The 14,150-nt window shown below is 42.3% G+C and overlaps 1 protein-coding gene across 1 annotated transcript in view; it reads left to right on the plus strand.

Moving 5' to 3' along the window:
- The window catches only part of LOC135910892 (uncharacterized), a 257,520-nt gene that overhangs the window by 43,855 nt on the left and 199,515 nt on the right, over window positions 1-14,150 (plus strand). The window contains exon 2 of the mRNA XM_070532769.1: window positions 11,146-11,192. Coding sequence (XP_070388870.1) covers window positions 11,146-11,192 — 47 coding nt within the window. The remainder of the gene's footprint in view (window positions 1-11,145; window positions 11,193-14,150) is intronic.

Raw genomic sequence — 14,150 nt, forward strand, 5'->3', positions numbered from 1 at the left:
AGAGCATTTGATTGGTCTGTTCATACAACCCTGCGGGTTACCGCCCGATGCTTGCGTCGGCGGTTACGCAAATTTGACGTCAGGAGATTCGAATAAAAACATATTGGAATAGCTTTACGGTATAGGGCCCCAGCTCAACGATACTAACCGAAAATCCTGAAGTCTCACCCGGAAGCCCCACTCTCAAGACGTCAGACACATCAGTTGAGCCCGTGACAGTAAACAGGCCGTGAAGCTTCAGCAGGATCGTGATGAGGGCTAGTTGATTCACATTTAGAACTGAGGTTAAACAGTGCGAATGAAACAAGGACACGAGGAAACAAATACCACAGACAAGCGCTGGTAACTTGCTAACTGATTGGACTGAATACATGTATAACTGCATAACTAATATATATATAAGTAATACATGTATAACTGCATAACTGCTAACTTGGACTGAAGCACATGATCACTAATTTCTGCCAGGATCCATATTTTGGGGGAATACCTCGTAACGAGCACTTTGGCTCGGGCGTCACAGATACTCGTATAAAGAATACACGCAACCTGTCACTTTTACATGCTATGTATCTTTGCCAGCCACTCCAGGTCTGGTCTCTTGCGAAACTAGATATAAATCCACCTTTGTTTTTATATCGTGTTACAGATGTCCATGATCAGCAGGCCAAAGCGTTCGGCTTGACAGAGAGCCTACAAGGTGCCGGCCGTAATACACGGATGCCTTGTTCGCTTCATTGTTCACTTCCAAAGGCTCCTGTCTATAGCAGCCATATCTTTCTTGTTAAGATATATTATGGGAGCACTGCGAACTTGCCTTCTTTAAAAGGCCAGGAGCAGGCTCAGTTGTTTTTTTGCGAACGATATTCCACTACAGGCCGTGACTCATCACGCGACTTGGGCTGGCATCGCATCAGGTAATCCGCATCTTTCGCGCAGCCCCTCGTCGTCTCTTGAGGTGACACCTCGCCTGGGATAGTTGGCCGCGTCATAAGACCTTTTATACAAGGTGATAAGCAGTCTGTTCTTCAGGGCGCCATCCTGGACTGATGGTAGCGACGTGCAAAGGAGGTACGTCACCATGGTGTCTCGCATAGGTGATTTGGTACCTGGTTCTAGTAGGACTCAGTTGCCTATGCAGCTAGGCAACGATGCTCACGCAAATGTCATATTCTGATCCACCCATCTTCTCGCCGGATGCATCTGACTTGCCTCCAGTATTCCCATCTTAAGTTTCTCGAAATACGCTTTTATTGCCCAGTAAGGGCTCAAACAGTCCAACGAAGGAAACGAAGTCCTGAATCAGGCCGTCACACATTGAGTTGTAAGACATCGAACAGTAATTGCAAGTGGTTACAGCGATGGTACTCGCGCAAGTTGACTAATAAACAAAGGGAAACAGAACAAGAAGAACGTTGTCCATGGCATAAGAAATGTGAAGAAACGAAGTCGAAAGCTGGGTCATTGGGTACACGATTAAACGGGAAAAAACAATGAAAAAAAAAGAAAATGTGCATGAGCAAAAGATATCATGAACTAACAATTGAATATTTTATTATAAGAAAAAAAAACACTTATTGAAAACTATTGACGAAGGTGCTCTTATTTTAACGTTGTTATTTTAACGCTGCTCGTTCGATCGTTCCTGGAGTGGTGGCCCTGTCCTGTTCTCTGCGGGGAATTGGTCAAGTATCGGGTGGTTTATTTTATTTAGTTTTGTCTTGTACTTTCCTCTTATTGTGAGTTCCTAATGTCTCTTTCTTCTGCCGGCCAGAGATCTTTCCTCTGGACGGCGTCGCTTCCCACTAATGACATGCCTATTGAGGCTTTCTTGCGCAGTGGCATTAACAGCGTTCCAGTGGCCCTAGTGCCGACCAATGGGGGATTCATCCGCGTGAAGAATCGCAAGATGATTCAAGAAGAGCTGTGGAAAGCAACCCCGCATTTCCAAAGCATAACCGATGTCCGACAATTTGGCAGAGGGGGCATTATATGCTATTCGCCTGACCAGACCTGCGTCTCCGACCTTCTGAAGTGCGAAATGTTCGCGAATCACCCGATGAGGCCTTTTATTCCTGCTCATCTAGCTTGCGTTAAGGGGCTAGTTCGTGGAGCCGATGCGAGTCTGCGTGCTTCCGAAGTCCTGCAGATGTTCTCCCCGGCAGGTGCCGTCTCAGTCTACCGATGTTCACGCGTTTGTGAGAATCAAAGAACCCCCCCAGAGTCGGTTATTGTCACCTTTGCAGGCATAAATAGGCCGTCAGAGATCAAGGCGTGGCCATTGTTATACAGGGTGGAAGCAATTTCTCCCCGCCCACTGCAATGCGTTCAGTGTTGGCGATATGGCCACAGTATTAAGGGATGTCGATCAGAGCTTCGGTGCCGCATTTGTGGAGAAGGCCACGATGGAAAAACGTGTTCCTCTGAGAGCGAACGACGCTGTTTGTGTGAAGGTTCCCACCCTGCGGACTGTGCGCGATGCCCTGCAAGAGACCAAGAGCTCGAAATTCTACAAATTATAGAACGGAAACGGTGTTCGCGTCGTGAAGCTCGTGCACTCCCATTAGAGAAATCATGTGGCTATGCTGAAGCTGCTGCTCGTCACTCCAAAGCAATGGAAGCATCTCTTGGTGATCTTGTAGCTGCTGCCGTTGAGAAAGCTATGGCAAAAGCCCTTGACAGTTTATTTACGAACCTTTCAGAGACCTTTGGACAAGTTCTCACCTATCAGTTGTCGCAACTTTTGCATGTTACTGCGCATCCAAGTGTTGCCTCTGAAATCAGTCCCCGATGAGAACATAGTGAAACACGTAGCGGCAGAGGCCTCGCCTCGCAGTACTGATGCCTCCGAAGCTCCCGCAACCCATGTAGAATATGAGGGCTTTCACAGTCACGAATCCGGTTTAGATACCATGGAGAACATGGATTAGGATGCTAGAACTTGTAAACGTCGTGCTTCTCCATACTCCCCGAGAACTACTACCCTCCATAAACTAAAAGCTAAAAAGAGTGAAAATAAGATCAAATGAATGAAATAAGATCAAAGAATGATTTCCTGAAGGATAACATTCTACAGACGGCAGTTAATACTGCCGGAATATCGTCAACATAGGAAGCTTGAAAGTGCTGCAGTGGAACTGTCGTTCCATTTTTGCTGCAGCCGCTGATCTCATATCTCTGTGAAGACCTTTCTCCTGATTTGATTATTCTGAAAGAAACTTGGTTATCCACAGAAAAGAGTTATCATTAAAAAAATTATCGCAGTTTTCGTCTAGATCGTCCTTCTCGTAGAGGGGGATTAGCAATTTTCATGTGAACAAAAATTTCTCATAGAGCTAAAATTAGTCACCAGTCATTCTCTACTGAAAGTGAGATTCTAGCATTGGATGTAACGCTTCCTGGATGTGCCCCATTTTCTATAATCAATGTTTATTTCCCTACAGGAGTCCGCAATACAGGCTCTCTTGATGCCGCGGTTGCAGCATACAGAAAGGATATAATCATAGCTGGTGATTTTACATCTCACCACGTATCATGGGGTTATCGGTCCGACTCTTGTGGTAAACGATTGTTAGACTGGGTTTTGTCAAATTACCCTAGTTGTGTAAATTCGAGAACGCTAACTTATGTATCTGGCAAATCGCGTTCGGTGTTAGACCTAACTTTTTCCAGTTCGGGCTGTGTAATTTCCTCCTGGTCTGCTATTACCTCGGCCACAAATAGCGACCATCTTCCAATAACTTTTGAAATAACGCGCCCAATTAATTTGGTTGAAAAGCATGTCCGCACCTATGTTAACTATAGTAAATTTCAAGTTTCACTGCGATCAGCTTTAGAAAAGCAGGTTGGCCTAAATGATGAAGTTAAGGCAGTTAATTTGTGTCGAGTGCTAAGTGACAGTTATAAAAAAATGCAAGTTCAGTATGCAGTCAACTAAAGGTGGTACTTATTTGCCATGGTGGAATTCGGACTGTGCACGCGAATATAGAAAAAGAAAGGCAGCCTGGAGAAAGTTACTGTATAATCAATGTCCACGTAATTAGAATGACTATAAGTTTGCTGCAGCTACATTCAGGCAGACAGTTGACAAAGCGGAAGAAAATTATAACACCAAACGTTACAGTTACCTATCGCAGTCTAGTAATAAAAAAGCCCTATTTCGGTTTCTACGGTCTAAAAAGATTGTTTCAGCCCGAATAAATGTAGAGTCAGCTTAACTTCCACTGAATTAGTGCAGTCACTGGAGGATATCGCAAAAGGCTTAGAGCGTCGATTCACATCACTTCGCCCCTATCATATACCGGCACCTGAACCAGTTAATGAGTACATAACAGTCACATTAGAAGAAAAAATGAGAGAGATAAAGATGCTGCCAGCTTCAGCCCCAGGTCCTGATGGCATAACTACAGCAATGATAAAATTATTATTCGAATTGTCTCCCGAGGATTTCCTTAATTTTATAAATTACTCGATTAAGAATGCATGGATTCATCCAGATTGGAAGGTTTCCAAAATAATTCCACTACTCAAAACGCCAGGCGATGGATATTCAATAGACCACATTAGACCTATTTCTCTGAACTCAAATCTTGTAAAGTTAATCGAGAGGGTTCTTTATGGTCACATCGATAAGTGGATAGGCGAGAACCAAATATTAAGTGATTCTCAAATAGGATTCAGGGCCGGCTGCTCAATTTGGTGTGCTCATGTTGACTTGGAGAGTAGAATTCAACTCACTCGCCGCAACAACCAGTACGTGGCCCTAGTGACATTAGACACTGTGAAGGCATATGACAGTGTCGACCACAGTACTTTAATCAACAGACTCAATAGTGTGAATCTTCCACAGTACCTAATTGCATGGATTCAAAATTTTCTAAGCGGTCGAACTTTTTATTGCTATCAAAATGGTGTTTCTTCTAAAGTTACAAACAGACAAGGGGCGTTCCTCAAGGTGCAGTACTTTCCCCAGTATTCGTCAATATTTTGCTAAATCACATCCCGACGCATCATGACGTACAGGTATACGTATACGCTAATGATATCGCATTTTCACGGTATCGAATGATATATATATATATATATATATATATATATATATATATATATATAGATATAGATATATATACATGATAGCACAAAAGTGCGATCATTGTCTTTCTCTTAACTTTTCCTATCCGAATAACACTGTCATATGGCCAGGAGATTAATCCGCAGGTAAATTCTTTAACATATCTGGGAAATATTTACACCAAAAAGCTTAAATGGCAGACACACATAGAATACATCGCATCTAAGGGAGCACGCGCTGTTGGTTTATTACGAAGAATCTGCAGCAGTCGTTTTGCAATGCGCAGGGAGACCTTGCTGATGATTTATTGTATGTATGTCCGCCCCATTCTAGAGTTTGGATACGTGTTATTTTCAGGAGGTCCTACGTATAAGTTACGTCCTCTGGTTCTTTTAGAACGCGAATCCCTACGTCTGTGTCTCGGCCTTCCAAAATTTGTAGCCAATAATATTTTATATCATGAAACTCATCCGCCTTCTCTTCAAACTCGATTTCGTATACTGACAGTCCAAACATTTCTAAACATCTATGCTTCTCCCCAGAGACGCTCCTACTATATTTTTACTCGAGAAGAAACTGCATTCTTTGAGAATCAATGGTCCAGACTGCATTGTCCCCAGGTAGTTTTTGTGCAGAAGTTATTAGAGCCATTACAAGTATCAATGCGTGATGTGGCTTTTCAAAATTTACCTACTTCGTCAGTAAGTGTTGAATTTGGCGATATATTTCCCAATAACGCTAAGCTCCTACCTATTCGATACCTAAAAGGTTTATTAGATGACCACCTTAAAAACCTCCAAATAAATGCAGTAATAGCCACAGATGCTTCTGTCAGTGAGGAGAACGCCGGAGTGGGCATTTTTTCGACATCATTAAATTGGTCTTTCTCTCTTCGACTACACGCCAATATTTCAAGCAGAGTTATTGGCGATCATCCTATCTCTACGGAGACTTCCCACATCTATTTCTTCAGCCGTAATCTTAACCGACACCTTGTCTGTTTGCTCCGCCTTATCTGTGCCCAATTCAAATATCATTCTCCGTGAATTTCATTCATTGGTTCCCCAACATTTACGCCTCATCCACCTGGTATGGGTGCCAGGGCACGTGGGGCTCACTTTAAACGAGTCAGCAGACGCACTAGCAGCGGCATCTCTTAAAGGCCCGGTACTGAAGATCCTAAAACCTTCGGCATATATACGTCACTTCTGCAAGATTTCAAAAAATTGCCATTCAAGAAGAACATGCGAAATCATATGTATTAGGTAACGCCGATTTTCAGCACCTTAGATTTCCTTGGCACAGCGGATGGTGTGCAACAAGAAAATTTGAAGTTTCATTTACGCGTATGCGTGGCCGAATACCACGGCCTTATTTCTATTCCCATAGATCTGGCTTGGCACCTTCTCCTAAATGTCTTTACTGCAATGAACCCGAAACTATGGACCATTTCTTTATATAGTGTCGTAGGTTCAACGTGCATAGAAAACGACTTCTAGAAGGTTCCTTCCGCCAACTTGGATTAGCCATTACGCTACCTATCATTTGGTCTTTGGGGGCGTCGGCACTAGGACACTGTAATAGGAACGTATGTGACGCCATATATAATTTTATAATGGAAAGAAGGATACTACCATGCTAATTTTAATGATTCATTTTCCACAACAAGAAACCAAAAAATATTCACTTCTAAATTTAAGCAACTATAGCATGAAAATTATTATTAACGATTAGAATTCATTTAATATCTAATTCTCAGTTAAAAAAATCCTATTTAGGTATTTATTCTTTTTCAGCCCACTGCCGCCCAATTCATGGCCCCGTGGTGGTTTGTGCTTTTACCACAGGCACCAAACCAAACCAAATCCTCAAAACATAGTTCCTGCCTTGCAATTCACGCCCCTCGAAACTGAAGAGCGTCGACGACGACGACGCTGAGGAATCCGCGGTCAAATCCCCCACCCTGTGTAGCAGCCACACATGTCACAGGCTACAATAACATCCTATGAAATGCCGTGCGCATTCTCGCGCGGCACGTGATAAGAAAGCTGTGCAGCGAAAGCGAATAAATCGACTCTGTCAACAATACCTGCGCGGAAATACTAAGGTGTGCTTTCTTCGCGCACTTAGGTTCTTTCAGAGGGGGAGCACTTGGCGAAAATATTTACCGTAAGTTTGTGTTTGAGTGCCGATAAGCCCATGCTAAAGAGAATGAAAGCGTAGGCTTACTACTGAAACAGAAAAGAACGATAACTCCTGCAAGGCATCCATGATGGCAGGAGTGTTTGAAAGTGTCAATATACAGGACTCGTCAAGAGTAGGAATCACGAGGCTATTATTTAATGAGTAGCTGCGGGGATCGCCACATGCAGACTCTATGAATTTGGGCACCTCTCGGGCAATGATTAAATGACGGCACTTGATCCTGCTGAATGCGAAACGCCACGTTTAATGCTTGCTTATGTTCTTCCGAGTTATGCGCTCTCCTCTAGTATAGTCGAGAAGAGAAAAAGACCCTCCACGCATCTAAACGGAGAGGTGCAGACAACGGGACACGCGGTACGCATTAAACGGTGCTCAAACGGCTATCGCCTGCTCGCGCCAATGCCAGCTGAGGCAGACCAACAGTTGAGTTGGCTGACAGCCTTGCGTTCACTGAACGCGTTGTCACCCGGCAGCCACTCTGGCGCGGCTTCCGCAGCCGGTCGAGGACGGGGCCACTCTGGGACGCCGGGCCATGTGGATCGGTGTCCAAAAAGCGGACTAGTATAATGTGTAATGGTGATAATCTAAGATAAGGGCACCGCCCCATTTCGTAAGGGCATTTAGAAGAGTGTGTAGAGAGGAGAGGGGAGCGAGCCGATAAGAGGCCGCCGTTGGTCGATGTGCGCCACTTCGTAGAACCGATCTCCAAGTGTCGCCGGATGGCCGCGCTCATTCCTTGAGCATTCGTCTGCCGGGAGGAGAAACTCAAATCATCTTTCCAATCTAACTATTTGTGCGAAATATTTGCGCAGCTATTTGTGAAAAGTTGATGGATGGGCCATCTGAAATTGCTGACAAGTATATCATGTCGCAAAACAACATTTCCTAAATTTTCTCACCCTCCTTTGAATTCTCGTCGTCTTCCTGTTTCAATCAATCAAATCAATCAATCAAAGTTTATTTCACCAGAAAATTCTGGATAGTCTTCAGGGCTAAAAGCTGCTCTAGGCAGCTTGACTGAGTCCCTGAAGACCCTTACATTGGCAGCATCCGACGTTCACAGCGCATATATGCATATTAAATCATAATTATAACATGTGAGCAATACTGTAACAAGTTTACGAAAGGCTCACTTGAAGTTAACATACAGAGTTACAGCAGGGTTCACATCAATTGTTTTATACAGCATAAAATAAACATCATCGTTTAAAGACTTTTGAAAAAAAAGAAAAAAAATGTAAATAAAAATAAAATTCTGTTTATTTAACAGGTTTCACAAACAATAAAGAGTAAAAATAGCACTGATAACAGACATCGCGCAACGATGACAGGACCAAAAAAAATGCAATAAGTACAGGATGGGCAAAAGCCACGTAAACAAGACACATGCACGCCATTCCAAGATAACTATGCGACCTCTATTTACAACATTGATGTGAAGAACTGACATAGCTGCCGTTGTCTAGCAGTAGTTAGTTCAGGAAATTCGTTTAGAATAGATGGTAAATTGAAGTGGAGTGCCTGTGAGTTGTAGGTGGTCCGGTAACGAGGAACAGACCATGTTAAGGTATGTCGCGTAAGCCTATTAGGGTAGTTAGGTGTTAGGTTTGATATAGTTACAAGGAATTCTTTATAAGTGTTTGAAAAGAAGAAGGATCGCAAAATCCGAAATTTGTATAAGTGCTGTACCCGTATGATGCCATATTCCTGAAACACCGTTTCAGTTGAAGCCAGGTAGGAAATGTTTGCAACATGGCGAAGAATCTTTTTTTGTAAAAGCAAGATTTTATTTAAGTTCCGTTTAGTTGTGGTAGCCCAGACTAGACTACAGTAGTTAATATAGGATGCGAACAGTGCGTAATACACTTGAAGTTTTACCTTTGAGGGGAGTAAGCGTTGACATCGTGATAATGCTCCAGTAGTTGATGACAGTTTCCTACATAGTTCTTCCACATGCGAGTTCCAACTAAGGTGAGCGGAAAACGTAACGCCGAGTATCTTGTGTTCGTTTACCACAGCTATGTTCAGACCTTCATATACAATAGGGCTTAACCGTGTAACTACTTTACTCCTTGCACGAAATATAATAATTTTGGTTTTTAGAGGATTAATCTTTATTTCGTTAAGACTCGACCATGTGGATAGCTTTGAAAGTGTGTTATTACATTGAAGGACTAGATCATTTATGTTTGGCCCAGAAAATAGTATGCTACTGTCATCGGCATATATGATAAATTTTGCTGATTTTTCAATATTTACGAGGTCATTGATATACAGATTGAACAAGAGGGGACCCAGAATGCTCCCTTGTGGCACACCTCTTGAAATAGGACGGAAAGACGATTGGAAACTCTGCAAACATACGTTCTGCTGGCGGTTTTTTAAGTAAGATTTCAACAAGTCCAAAGGTTTCCCACGAATTCCACATGCGAACAACTTGTCCGCAAGAATCTCATGACTGAGAGAATCGAACGCCTTGGAAAAGTCAATAAAAAGGCCTAACGTGTAAAGTCTGTTATCTATGTTGGAAACTATAATTTCTTTCATTGTTAGTAGAGCTGTTTCTGTCGACCTTCCCTTTCGAAAACCAAATTGCGCATCTGATAAGATATGTTTATTAGAGAAAAAAACAGTTATACGCGTACAGATTATTTTTTCTAAGCCTTTGGAAAAAACTGGCAGAACGGATATTGGCCTGTAGTTTTTCATGGACTGATGATCACCTCCTTTGTGTATTACAGACACCCTTGCTATCTTCATTTCTTCGGGGAAAGCAGCAGAAGTTAGTGCAAGGTTAAATATATGCTTTAGAACGGGAGAGATACATGCAATGACGTATTTTACTGGCTTTATCTGCACGTCATTTATATCTAAGGCCCTGCTGTTTTTCAAGTTTATGAAGGTTCTGAAGATTTCAGATTCATCGGTTGGAGCTAAAAACAAGCTGTCACTAATGTTGTAGTTCAAAAATTGCGTATGTGACATGTTAGTAGGGCTCTTCTTGTAATCAGGCACGCCAGCATTCACAAAGTATGCATTGAAGTGTTCAGCTAGATTTGTGCCAGTAATATGCTGACCATTGACTGTGATACTATCTGGAGTGATATGCTTCTTGCCGCGACCCAAAACAGAGTTCACCACCCTCCAAACAGCCTCTGGGCGTTTCTTATTGATATCAGAGAAAAGTGAATGATAATAAATAATTTTAGCACGCTTTAGCTCAGTGTTTAGCTTATTTCGTAGTGCCTTGAATTCTTTCAGCTGTGACGGGCACCGTGTGCGTAGAAATAGATGATACAGTTTATTTTTATTTTTTATCATTACTAGGTGGTCGCGTGTAACCCATGGCTTCCTTATCTTTTTAGATTGTTTAAGAGTTTTAAACGGAAAATGCTTAGTGTACACGTGAAGAAAGGTTTCAAGAAATCTGCAATAGGCTTCGTGATGTTTCCTTCAAATTTCAGGATGTACCAAAGTGGTCCAATTCAATACGCTTCAGCAACATGGGTAGATAAGAAAAATAAACTTCTCAATTACCCACTTAGATTTTGAGCCTGGAGCGCTGTCAAGATTACCTGCAATTAATTCCTTGCTACAAGCGCGGAACCGTTTCTTCATATTCGAATTATGTCTATGTTCTGGACGAATATACATAATAAAGAAAATGCGCAGATCATACAGATCTGGTAACATGTAAGTGCTCAAGTTATTATTTACCTATGCGTGAAGAAACAAGAAGGCCGGACATTACTATAAAATTTACGCTTAGTAGTTCGCGTTATTATACTGAGGCAGTGAGAGTTTAATAATAATTATGATCAATTTCATCACAATTTCTGATAATGCTTTTCTTTGTGCGGTCATTGTAGGTTCAGGGTCTGATTGCAACACCAAGGTCCACGAATTGGAAGAAGACGTGAGTTTATTTTAATGTCTTTTTTTGAATGAATGTCCGCTCTCTGCGAAAGTTTTGTTAGACGACGAAGGATATAGCCTTCACTGCAGCAGGGAAATTGAGCTTTCTTCCTTGCCAACGTAATTTTGGACTGAAAAATCACATTTCTCGCTTTTCCGAAAAGCACACACACACACACACACACACACACACACACACACACACACACACACACACACACACACACACACACACACACACACACACACACACACACACACACACACACATATATACGTGTTGTGCTGTGCACGTATAGGGTGTTTATTAAAAGCAACAGAAATTTTCGAAATTGACTGTGGAATGTAGCACACTTCTCATTGTGCTGTATCTAAAAGGCGTACTTTTTTTACACGAACAATGGAAATGCATCACCGAGAAATTAGAAGCAAATGTTTTTTGGGTACTTCATTGCATAAATCAACGTAGTGCAAAACGTGGTAACATGTAGTGTTATAAACGCGATTTTGATGGCGCTTATTAAAAAGTGGTGCTACATTAAAAGTTTCTTCCACATGAATGCCTCTTAAAAACTGAATGGCTTCAATTGGCAGATTGCAATAAGGGCCGTACAGTAATTAGATGGTTGACTGGGGAATATTCGATAATTATACAATTGTGCGTTTGATATATGGTACAAGTCACAGGTGCCAACCGCATCTGGCGGCTCATTTAAGTTGTTCCTAACTTTTTCCTTTATTTTTTTCGATTGACTACAAGCCTGTTACATTATGGCCCGTGTGGGCTTACTCCGCTCTTTAATAAATAATATATTCGCTTAATTTCTGCGAGTCCTGATAATTGCGAGAAAGGGTCTTACAAAGGAATTAAGTTAATTAATCTTAATTTCTAATGTTGCATGGGCAGTTCCTACTTAGACAATAAATATCTTGGTAAACGTTCGAATTGCTTCCTATACTGGTCTGCAAGGTTTTACAGTGAAAGAACTGGTACGATGCTCGAAAAAGGTATATGCTTGTTTTAATGGTATCCTGGGAGAACTGGACCATTCACGGAGTTTATTTTTAGCGCTTAAGACGTCCTGATAAGCTAGTTGGTAATTCGTGACTTAGATATAAGGGCTAGCTTGAAAAACCAGACAGACACTCAAGAAGCGCTGAACTTTTCAGCGCTTATGCTTTTTTTTCGGCATCCGTGCTTTTTCAAACGCTCTGTCTATACAACTAAGCTATATTTAGAAGGAATGGGAGGAGTATTAGTGGCAATATATGGTAAAATATACGCAACAAGGGACGTTTCGAAAGTAGGTTTCGTCACTAGTTTTCAATTTAAAGGGGACGATTGATTGCCCCAAAAAAAATGTACACCACGATATCACGAACTGTTCATGAATAGTTAATTATGAATAGTTCATCATGAATAGTGAGTCACGAACATCATGAGCCCCGCACCACACAGTCGCCATCGACATCCGTTCTAAGAAGCGACTCCGGTCAAGCTCGGTGCGCTCGCGATGCCCGTAACTCGTCGCACGGCCAGCTGTTTTCGAAGTGGCGGCTTCCCGTGCCCATTCAAACCGGATGACGGCACGCACTTCCGTTGCCAGCGCACGCCTCGAATGACCCCGGACGCGCCGGCTACACTCTCTCCTTCGGCACTCTGCGCATGCGTCTTTCCTCCTCTGCTGACGCTCCTTTCTTCGTTCAACGAGCAACCAACGTGAATTCTTATGGCGATTATTTGTTTCACCTGGTGTACCATCTTATCTTTCAAAATGAAAAGGAAATCACGAAACTAACTTTCTGAAAGTCCCTTGTATAGAAAGACACTCAAATGTGTTGGTGAATAAATGGATGAATGACAGTTACTTGGTTTTTTGGCTGCAGTGTAGAGGCGTTAATAAGGCACTCGCGCTTAGATTCCCCGCCGCGCTGAAAAGGTTGCAGCCGTTCTAGATTTGCACAGCATAGGGAGCGTCTTATGAGTGACGTGAACCGAAAGCTTTACAAGCGTACTTTACCCAACCGCGCAGGAAGTTAGCCCAATGTCTTAAAGAACTCAGTGTGCCACAAAGTTCACATCCTGAGGGAAATAGGTGGCATAATATGCGTGAGGCATGGACGAAATTTCAAAGAGCGTCAGGTAATTGCACCCTTTGGAAAAACTTGTTGAGCCCGAAAGCCTTATATGGCCATTATCAGCGTTGTTTCCCAGTGTCAGGAGAATAATTCTACGTGACACCAAGTTTATATTTGCTGAAAACAGAGCGAGACGTTAAGTGTAATGTAGGACGAAACTTCCACGTTTTCGGCTTGAATAAGAGTTTTGCAAATAAATACCTCACCCATTCTTTTTATTTTCATGCATTATACCACGTTCCTACTCAGTTTCCCGTATGTCTTCACAGAACTGATTGAGGTAGATTGTTTATACCAAGCGAATATAAAAAATTATGGGGTTTTACGTGCCAAAACCACTTTCTGAATATGAGGCACGCCGTAGAGGAGGACTCCGGAAATTTCGACTACCTGCGGTTCTTTAAAGTGCACCTAAATCTAAGCACACGGGTGTTTTCGCATTTCGCCCCCATCGAAACCAAGGGAATATAAACGGAACGTTATGGTAATGTGTACGTGAATTATCTGAAGGCAAAGTACGAAGTTGAGAGCATGGCAAGGCAGTCAGCAAGATTCTTCGTTCCAAGATTTTTATTCCGTCATCGAAAATTCCTTCACCAAGTGCTCGAATATGTTGAACGCTCTTTTCCGCTGCGCTTGCCGATGTGTTTAAAGACTCTACGCTGCAAAGTGTTTCAGTTCGGTGAAAATGGAGGGCTTGTTGTGTGAAATGTGTGGCGAAACGTTGACGTTTATAAATTAATAAGAAGCTCAGGAAAAAATTATTGAAGCGTCGTTTTCTACCTATTTTCATGCGTTATGTAAGGCGCCTTCGGTGTCC

Source organism: Dermacentor albipictus, chromosome 2 (genome assembly GCF_038994185.2).
Source record: "Dermacentor albipictus isolate Rhodes 1998 colony chromosome 2, USDA_Dalb.pri_finalv2, whole genome shotgun sequence".
Classification (NCBI taxonomy): Eukaryota; Metazoa; Arthropoda; class Arachnida; order Ixodida; family Ixodidae; genus Dermacentor; species Dermacentor albipictus.